The sequence below is a fragment of the Fragaria vesca genome, linkage group LG7, assembly GCF_000184155.1.
Source record: "Fragaria vesca subsp. vesca linkage group LG7, FraVesHawaii_1.0, whole genome shotgun sequence".
Taxonomy (NCBI): domain Eukaryota; kingdom Viridiplantae; phylum Streptophyta; class Magnoliopsida; order Rosales; family Rosaceae; genus Fragaria; species Fragaria vesca.
Window position 1 is genome coordinate 13288124 of NC_020497.1, and position 10155 is coordinate 13298278.

At 37.0% G+C, this 10155-nt stretch overlaps 2 protein-coding genes across 2 annotated transcripts; both read right to left on the bottom strand.

Annotated features, from left to right (window-relative positions):
- Positions 1-1299: 1299 nt before the first annotated feature.
- On the bottom strand, positions 1300-5606 carry LOC101304617 (cytokinin hydroxylase-like). The gene is made up of 6 exons (XM_004307208.1): positions 5494-5606; positions 4974-5354; positions 3466-3692; positions 3047-3288; positions 2447-2819; positions 1300-2227 (listed from the first exon to the last, which is right to left on the bottom strand). The coding sequence occupies exons 2-6, from the start codon at positions 5257-5259 to the stop codon at positions 1802-1804; spliced, it is 1554 nt and encodes a 517-aa protein (XP_004307256.1). The 5' UTR covers positions 5260-5354; positions 5494-5606; the 3' UTR covers positions 1300-1801.
- A 1339-nt stretch (positions 5607-6945) lies between these two features.
- LOC101291581 (cytochrome P450 734A6-like) lies at positions 6946-7949 on the bottom strand. The gene is made up of 3 exons (XM_004308653.1): positions 7641-7949; positions 7111-7290; positions 6946-6951 (listed from the first exon to the last, which is right to left on the bottom strand). Exons 1-3 carry the CDS (start codon positions 7947-7949, stop codon positions 6946-6948), a joined length of 495 nt encoding a protein of 164 aa, XP_004308701.1.
- Between the last annotated feature and the right edge of the window lie 2206 nt (positions 7950-10155).

Consider the following 10155-nt stretch of genomic DNA (forward strand, 5'->3'; position numbering starts at 1 on the left):
ATGATAGATCAGAGAGAGGATATTTTTGGTTAGGGTATTTTTTAGTCGAGGCAGTGGCAATTTTGTAGATATTTCAGAAAAAATTGGTTTTTTGAGTATTTTGTGTAAAAAATTGCTGACAAGACATGGTACTATTCATTATGGATCTGGGCTTATGTCCTTATTTATTTAAATATGTTGAAATATGGTTTTTCTATTTTATGAAACTGTTTAGGGCAGTGAGATGTCATTTTCTAATAAAATAAACCAAAATCTATGCTTATGCATGGCAGTTTTTGGGTCGGTGGGCAGTGGCGTAGGGAGGGTAGGGCGAGAAGGGTCAATTGACCCTTCTAGCTATTTGGCTTCTAGCTATTTGAATTAAGCAGCCATTGGTTGAACTATTTGGTAATCACATATATAAACTATAATTAATGACCCTCCTCACATAAGAAAATCTGTAAAATTGAAACGGAAGATGATCAAAAGTTTTGATCTTATGGCCCATTCACCCCACAAGTCCAGTGTTTGGACGGGTGTCCACCATGTTTTAACTTTTTACTGCATTTTATTTATTAAGTGGCCAATTAATAATGATTATGTCCCATAAATCAACACAGTTAAACAATATATATTTAGATTTATACACCCTTTTTTCACTCATGGTCTTTAGCAAATCAAGTCAAAATTAGAAGAATGTAATATAAAGTAATATATCTAATATTTTTTTTAACAATGGATGTAATTTATGTTATTTGATGAATTCGAAGTTCATCTTTGTCCAAAACCCCCACCAATAACCAAGATTGATTGGGTTAAATAATTTATCAAATGCTGATTTAGTGTGAAGGATATAGGTTGCTTAAGAAGAGTTAAGTTATGACCCTTCTAAATAATATTTCTGGCTACGCCACTGTCGGTGGGAAACTTTCAGGGAAGTTTGTTGTTGGGTAAAATATTGTATAGTCTTTGTAGTTTGAAGTCGACCTTTGTTTAGTCTTTATGATTTTATTTTAATCTGAATAGTCCTTAAAGTCACAATTTTTAATCTAAATAGTTTTTATGGTTTTATTTTAATATGAATAGTCCTTAAAGTCATGATTTTTAATCCAAATAGTCCTTATGGCCTTTAACTCAGAAAATTGTTGGAAGAACTATTTGGATGAAAAATCATGACTTTAAGGACTATTCAGATTAAAATAAAACCATAAGAACTATTTGGATGAAAAATTGTGACTGTAAGGACTATTCATATTAAAATAAAACTTTAAAGACTAAGTAGATGTCAACTTCAAACCACAAAGACTAAATAAATTTCAATTCTTTTTTGTTTTTTGTTTTTTAACTCGAGTGTTTTTTTTAAGTTGACAGTTCATAATAAGTTGAAAACTTTAAATGAGCTTATGCAAGGACCCTTTTGTATATATACTAGGTCACTTAAAGTCTCATCTCTCACAAGACAAATCTAGTAAAACCAACCTTGATTGTTCATAATAAGCGAGGTTAGAGATATCCACATTAGATGTTACTCCAACAGTTACTACTGTGCAAGCCCAATTGGGGGATATACAAATCAACTTTCTAGTTAAGGATTTGCTCATTTAGTCATGTGGATTGGGAACTTGTTACACGCATCATTACTGTAGCCACGTAAGATTTCATGGCTAGTAGTAAAACTACTCGATCAAACGAGCAATTTTATTTAGAGTCATCAACAAGAAATATTGTATTGGCACTTGGATTTATTTTAATTTTGATAATTAGAAATTCCCATCCAGAAAATTACTATTAGTCATTGCAAGATAGAGAACAGAGAAGCAGGTCACACCCTCCTCACAAATAGAGTTACTCCATGTTCAGGCTCAGTAACCAACTTAAAAACCGGGCTGTGTTTGTATTCAGGATCGAGCGAGAAAGATAACTTGGATAGAAGGAGAGACAAAATCACCTTCAATTCTGTCATTGCTAAGTTTTGGCCAACACAAATGCGAGCGCCAACTCCAAATGGGAAATAGGCCTGAGGAAACTTGCAAGCCCCACGAATTCCATCCTCGAATCTCATGGGATTGAAGTCAGCAGCATCAGGTCCCCATAATTCAGGCAATTGCTGCACCATTGAGATTGGGATCTGAATGGTAGTTCCCTTGGGAATTAGAATGCCTCTGAGTTTAATATCTTCCAATGCATGTCTTACGATAAAAGTTGCTGGTGGGTACAGTCGCAATGTTTCTTGGATCACCATAGTCAACTGCCAACAAATATATGAGTTTAGAATGAATTCCATATCACTTTGTAACAAAAGGAAATCAATTCTAAGAATTCCAAATGTAGTCAGTTATACGTGTACTGTTTTTTTTTTTTAGGAGAGAATATATAAATGAACATACCAATCAGATACAAACTTCTAATACGTTATGCCAGACAGTGAGAAAGTAATCATGAAGATGTATATAGTTATGTAACATACTGTTTTCATGCCTCGAAGCACATCAGCATTTACAATGCCATCCTTGCAAATTTCAAGCACCTCAGCACGAACACAAGCTTGCCACTCCGGATATGCAGCCAGCAACAGCAAGCACCATGATGCTGTGATGGCAGTGGTTTCATGGCCAGCAAAGTATATATTCTTGCAATTATCCACTATGAACTGATCCTCAGATGTACCAGATGAAAAAAAGCTATCAGCGTCAGAGTAATTTTTTGCTCCCTCCAGTATCATTTGAAGAAGATCCTTCTCAGAGGTAGCCTCATTGCGTTTTTTTGCTACCTCCAATATCATTGAGTGAATCTCTTTCTCTAAACTCCTTATTTCTTTGTTCCTCTTTGTTGGCAAGTGCCTACCATGATTTGGATATTCAACGAGCAATTCAAAAGTTGCCAATAAGGAATGTATTTATAGAGTTTAAAGACTATGTACGTATGCATATATATGATTATATCATAGCATACAGTGAAAGAAAATGCTCAGAGAAATGGATCATAGCACAATGACAATTGAGAGACCAGTAGAAGTACTTGAAGGAAAACCATGCCCTACATGCAGGAGAATTTTTGTAATAAATACCTTAACCCAGGAATGCCAAGGTTTCCCTGAGACATAAGTTGTTGAAGAGTCCTGAGCTTTAAAAAAATTTGTTTCCCTTTTACATAATTACTCCCAAAGGATGACCTTGATATTATATCTGCTGACAAGCTTCTCAAATATACATCAATCCTAAGCCGTGCAATTCCTCCATCACTTTCAACTATGCTTTCCCAAAATCTTAACATTAAGGCTGTAGAGTCCACCATTAAATCGACCATACCCTTGAAAGAGATATGGATAATTATTAGCGTGATTCTGTGATCCAAAATATTCTCTTTTTCCATTTGTAGTCTATTGAACCCAATTTACCTATGGTCCTATGCTAATCATCACATCAATCAACAAATAATAAGAAAAACAACTTTATTATGCTACGATTTGAAGATTTGGAGACTCACCTTAACCTTATCAGAGTAGAATTCAGGAGAAATAATTTTCCTCTGGTGTGACCAAGTTTGGCCACTTGAAGAGATAATGCCTTGTCCTAATAGAGGCTTCAAATCCTTAGACATATAAGCAGGCCTTCCTAATATCAAAGACGTGCACATACTAATTTCCTTCACCATCTCTATCTCCGTAACGCTTAATAGCTGTATGATTCCAGTTGAATAGGTGAAGATTGGCCCTGTCATAAACATAGATTAGATAAGCTTGGCCCTGTCATCAACATTTATTAGACAAGCTTGGCCATTCCATCAATCTAATGTTTTAAATCAGTCTAAAACTAGTGCTTCTAGCTATCAATCCCCCTAAGATGTACAGAGAAGATAATGCAAAACTAGTGCTTCTAGCTATCAATACAGAGAAGATACTTGAAATTTTGAAGACTTCTTATGTTATTGGTCTCTTAAATATTCACTTATGCATAGAATATTTGAGTCAGTAAACTATCAGTTTATATGCATGTATGACAAGAAATTATCAACAACTATCAGTAAAATATCACCAACTAGTGCTTCTATGTATCGATAAAATATCACCAACTATCCAAATTGATAGTTTCGTAACATCGCATATTTTAACAGGAGGCCATCAACCGCATAATGTGGATTGCTAATCACATCTCCTACACGCACGCCTACACGTTGCACATGGTAGGTTCTAGGTGAGTCTCACCTCAGTGAAAGATATCCACAGTGATGTGGTAAAAATATAGCAACAAGATCATTTTCAGGTGGCCTTATGAATTGGAAATCTAATGCTATGCATGTATAACGTATGGTTCTAAGTAAGACATATTTGATCATTTCTTTTGAACTAAAAGTAGGGGATATTCAGTACATCATCTTGGATGAGCAAAAACAGCAAATATACCCCCTTTGTTTGTTTGTTTGTTTTTTTTTTTTTTGTCTTTTTGGTTTTTAATATTGCGCATATCTCTATAACTGCATCGTTGCAGCTACCGATATTGTTATCTTATCCAAAGGGAAAATGAATGGTTGAAACCCCAAAGGGGTTCGTTCTGGAAATGACAGCAGAAGTGCAGAATGAAAAGGAAGAGCAGAAGCAAATGGTAATAGATTGGAAGTCAAGTATATTAGCTGAACTAGCTAGCTAGTAACCAATTGATATACAAAAGCTCAAAATTTGCAAAAGACTAGTGATAACCTCATAAGATTTACGCAACCGACCCAAGAACCCATATAAGAAAGTAATTAAGCCTGAAATTCCCTTGTTATCTCCAGCATACTATGATTACTATCACACAGGTGATTGGCAATAATTACTTTGCTATGGACGTGATGGTTTACACTTGATTATTCATGCCTTGTTTCATAATTGGCAGAAAATTTGCAGCTTAATTAAAAGAGATTCACCTATCTCATACATTTTTTTTGTTATAATTTACTTATATAAGTTGATTCATCAGAAAATAAAGAATTTTCAAGTTGACGAAATGGTTTACCGTATTCCTTTCTCCACTGCGCAATATGAGGGAAGAGTTTTGAAGGCCAATCATGAGCAATAGAAGGTGTCTGATCCTTTGCTTCTGACTTCTTCATGGACTCGAGTTTGATCTTCTTCATTTCTGGGATATTCCCCAATAGAATCGTTGGAGGAGGCCCTCTGATCCCTTGCTTTTCCAGCTTTGATCTTAGCCTCTTTGGCTGCAGCACCAAAACCTCAAAGAGATACAGTACCCCTATCACAAACCCACCCAACAACACTGATAGTATCACCTTTGCTGCCATTGATGTTTCCTCTGCTACTTTCAGATTTTGTTTTGCCTCTTCTCTTCTTGCTCTAACCGTTCCTCCTCTGTATTAATTTTAAAGGCCGAGGTTGACTGTCACCATTATTAATACCAGAAACCAATAAACGTTATAAAGTATTTGTGCATAGAATCATTGCTGAAAGAAAAAGGAAACAAAATGAGGGTAAAGAATTAAGAAAGCAAATGAGTTGTATAGAATTCCTAGAATTACCAAATAGTGGACTGTGCACCTGACTCTTTACTCTCTGTTCTCAGTCTCTTCTTACACCTAAAAAGCATGCAGTGGAGGGGAAACAATGGTCTCTTCTGGCCTCTTCTCGTTCCCTTGTTACATATGTCTACCATTGGACCTTTTTCAATAACATGCATTGGCATTGGGTAATTATTATTAATCTGGGTATGAAGCACTCTTTTTTCTTTTCTTCTTTCTTTTGGACTATTGGCTTATGTTAATTATATATCTTACTTGCTGCATTGCTTCAATCGTTGCGAAAATGGAAAACGGCCTTATGAGGCTGTTAACAAGATTGAAGGCCAAAGATTCTGAGTACCATCCTAGCAAAAAAAAATGGCAATGATTTTTTATTACAATGGCCAGAACGCAGTTCTTACGCTGTTACTATTGATAAAACCGCATAATACAAAAAGAGGACATTAATTCTAAAAAAAGGAAAATAATCTAAACAGTATTTGACATTTTAGTCATTCTAACTTTGTTATCTCAACTTTTAATTCTTGGAGCCGTTAGCTCCGTCACAGATACTGTCATCTAACAATTTATAAATAATATTTTTGTCAAATCGTATTTTAATTTTATTATATAATTATAAATATTATTATTTAAAAAAAAAAAACAAACTTCTCTTGCTCTCTCCCTTCATCGTTGGAAGAGCGATGGATGCCTATTCCCCATCATCTTATTCACCTCCATTACCCAAATCTAGGAGACTAGGACCTCTTCCAAGCTCCAGTTTTCCCCACTGCTCCTTCACAAACCTAAGAACCCTTGTTCACTATCCTCCTCCTCCTCCTTTTTATCCTCTGCATCAATATCAAAATTGTATGATCTCGAATATGGAACAATTACAACCACATGCCTTATGACAATGTGAAAAATTCTACAATGTGTTAATGCATGTGAATGATGTGATACATCAACTTTTAGTAAATTGAGTCCTTAACCTCGAAATTGTAATATAAGTCCTTAAAATTGTAAATTTTCTAGTTACAACATTAGTAATTATATTAAAGTGGCAAAATATGTGCTTAAAGTGGTAATTGAGTCCTCAAAGTGATTAAAAAAGTTGTTACAACTTTGAGGACTCAATTACCACTTTAAGAACAAATGAGGACTAATGTTGTAACTATTTTTTTTTATAACTTTAACAAATCATATTACAACTTTGAGGACTCATTTTACAACTTAAAGACAAAGTTGATGTATCACATGCATTAACACACAATGTTACCACGCATCAATGACACATTGTTATTTAAAAGGTAATAATAGGAGGTCTTAATAAGACTTAAGATTTGTGACCTTAAACTTAGGTGTCTATCTCAAGTAAGCAAATACAGTCCAAACATTTATTTTTCAACCACTACACATTGCTGTAGTATTTATTTATTCGAGTCCAATAGTAACTATTTCTCATTACTGATATTACACCTTCAGCAAGAAAAATCAAGAAAAGAACGATGATCACAATCTCCTGTTATGGAGACTCACTCCATCTTTAGGTTCAATAACCAACGTATATATCGGGCAGTGTTGGTATGTCGGGGGGAGTGAGAATGAAAACTTGGATAGTAGGAGAGACAGGATCACCTTCAACTCTATCATGGCAAAGTGGTTGCCAACACAAACCCGAATGCCAAGTCCAAACGGCGTATAAGCCTGAGGAACCGTGCAAGCACCAAGAATTCCATTCTCGAATCTTTGTGGATTGAACTCATGGGCATCACGGCCCCAAAGTTCATGAAGTCGCTGGAGTATTGAGACTTCAATCTGAATGTTCATTCCCTTTGGAATTAAAATGTCTTTGATTTTAATATCTTCCATGGCTTCCCTCAAGACATGTGTTACTGGTGGGTTTAGGGTTTAACTGCCAACACATACAAGAGTTTATAAATGAAATTCCATATCAGTATCTTAGAAAGGAAATCAATTATTTGTACATACCTCAGTGTATTCATTACTAATTGTTTTCATTAGCAGAGTATATAAAGAACAGACTGAAACTCCTAATTTTTATACTAGACAGTGAGCCAAAAGAACCTAAGCTAGTTAACAATTAGCGGATTGCCAGATTGTATGTAGAAAGTAATCGTAAAAAATTATGTAGTAAACCAACGTACTGTTTTCATGGCTGGAAGCACATCAGCATTTGGAATTCCGTCCTTGCAAAGTTCAAGAACCTCAGCATGAACACGAGCTTGCCACTCAGGATATGCAGCCAACAACAAGAAGCACCATGTTGCTATGACAGCAGTGGTGTCTTGGCCAGCAAGGTATATATTCTTGCAATTATCCACTATAAACTGGTCCTTGGACATACCAGATGAAAAAAAGCTATTAGCATCAGAGTAAGTTTTAGCTCCCTCCAGTACCATTTGAAGAAGATCCTTCTCATAAGTGGCTTCATTGCGTTCTTTTGCAACCTCCATAATCATTGAGTGAATCTCTTTCTCTAAACTCCTTCTCTCTCTGTTCCTCTTTGTTGGCAAGTGTCTACCATGATTTGGATATTCAATTAGCCTTTCGAATGATGCCAACAAGGAACATATATACACAGAGAATATGTATGTATGTGTGTAACTATGTATGCATACAACTATAGCATAGTGTACTGTGAAACTAATTGCTCACAAGCTAAATGGATACTAGATATATGAGAAATGTAAGACGAGCCTATGTATGTTTCTATGAATTTGAGATTTGTTGCAATTGAAATTTGTTTAGTACATATGGTTTGAAGTTAACATATGTTCAGTCATTGTAATTTCATTTTAATCTGAATGGTCCTTAAAGTCAATTTTTCTTTCAGATGGTCATTCCGTCAATTTTCTCTGTTAAAAAAGTTCAAAAAGTGGTTTTGGGTGAGAGACTGATGGATTTGGACCAAGGGTAGTAAGTTGTTGGATTTGGACCACAAAGTGGGCCTATACGAGTAAAAAAAAATGAGGTGGCCTTGTGAGGAAAAAAATATTTAAAACGAGACTTGTATGAAATTTTCTATTTCTTAAATACATACTATATAGTTGTGTGCCACTGTGATTTAGCCAAATCTCGTTGTAATACCATTTTAAATTTTACTCCACCTCTAGTAGTGTTAATATCAGATTGTGACTAGTTTTTTTTTTTTTGTTTGTACATGCACTTTCTTTAGAATGATCGTGACATCTTAAAAGTTTTTTATTTGTATGCCAATAATTAAGCATTGTTCGGAGCTTGGATAGAACCCCAGCCAATGGAGCATATCACGGTAACCAACCTAGCATTTGAACGCATGACATGGTGATCACCTATTCTAAATAGGAAAAATGCCCATTTAATACTAATTTAAACCCCTCATTTTCCATTTTAATGACAATCTTTTTCATTAGCCCATTTCAATATAAGGTAACATTTTTTATGCCCAAATGCACAAATCTTTACTAAAGTCTTAACAAACCATATTATTTTAAGACTATTTTGTCTTCACCCCTTAAACATGCATAGAGAGAGAAAATGAAAGAGAGAATACTTGGCCGGAATCTCACCGGCCGCCGAACTCCGGTCACCGGAATTTTCCCGACCGCGGGACTCCGGTCACCAGAATTTCCCCGACCGCCAGACTCCGGTCACCGGAATTTCCCCTGTAACTAGTTACTGACCCCCAATAACTAGTTAATGACCCCTAATAACTAGTTATTGACTAGTTACTGACACCCAGTAACTAGTTACTGACCCCTAATAATCGTGTTACTATCCTCTAATAATCAGTTACTGACCCCCAATAATCAACTTATTTCAGCTTATTGTAATAGAAAAGAAGAAATACCAGAACATAGTCGAGTTATTGACCGCCAATAATCAATCAAAACTACAACACAAATAATCAAGCTACCTATCAGCTACAAAAATACAACTACACCTACCGCAGAGCCATGCACCCTCACACACCGGATCTACTCCCTTAGCATGTGCCTTCCCTCACCGTACCTACTCCTCCCTCATCAAAACCGCTTCACCTCCCTCACCACGCACCTGACGCCTTTGATCTGGCCATGGAGGCCGAGCGCCGAGTGTCGAGAGAAGACCGACGACCGTTGAGAGCCGAGCGCCGAGCGCCGAGCGCCGAGAGAAGATCGACGACAGCCGAGCACTGACTGACGACAGCCGAGCGTTTTGTCCAGGAAGATGCACTCGATTGTGTCCAGACACTTGAGCGCCATGTAGAAGTTGCCTTAGGAGAGGTGGTAGTTGGATCAGGAGCAAAGCTCCATGAGCCGGACGCAGCTCCGGACCGACTGGAGCGCCAGGTTGATGTTGCGGCACACATTCCGAGCTTCCATGAACGCGTCAAGTGACGTCAGCAAGAGGAGGCCGATGGCCTGGAGCTTGGTGTTAGATTCGGAGAGGGAGGACTTGAGGGAGTCGACGTCGGAGAGGAGAGATCGAAGGTCGTCGACGGCTTGCATGAAGTCCTGGTAGAGCGCGGTAGAAGGGGCGAAGGTGGAGGAGGAAGGCCTTGGGTTTGCCGAAGGTGAAGGCTTTGCAAACGAAGGGGCCGCTGGGGTCAGAGAGACCGATGAGACCTTGCGCGGCGATGTTGGTGAGGAGGTCTAGAGAGAGAGAGAGAGAGAGAGAGAGAGAGAGAAAGAAATTAGA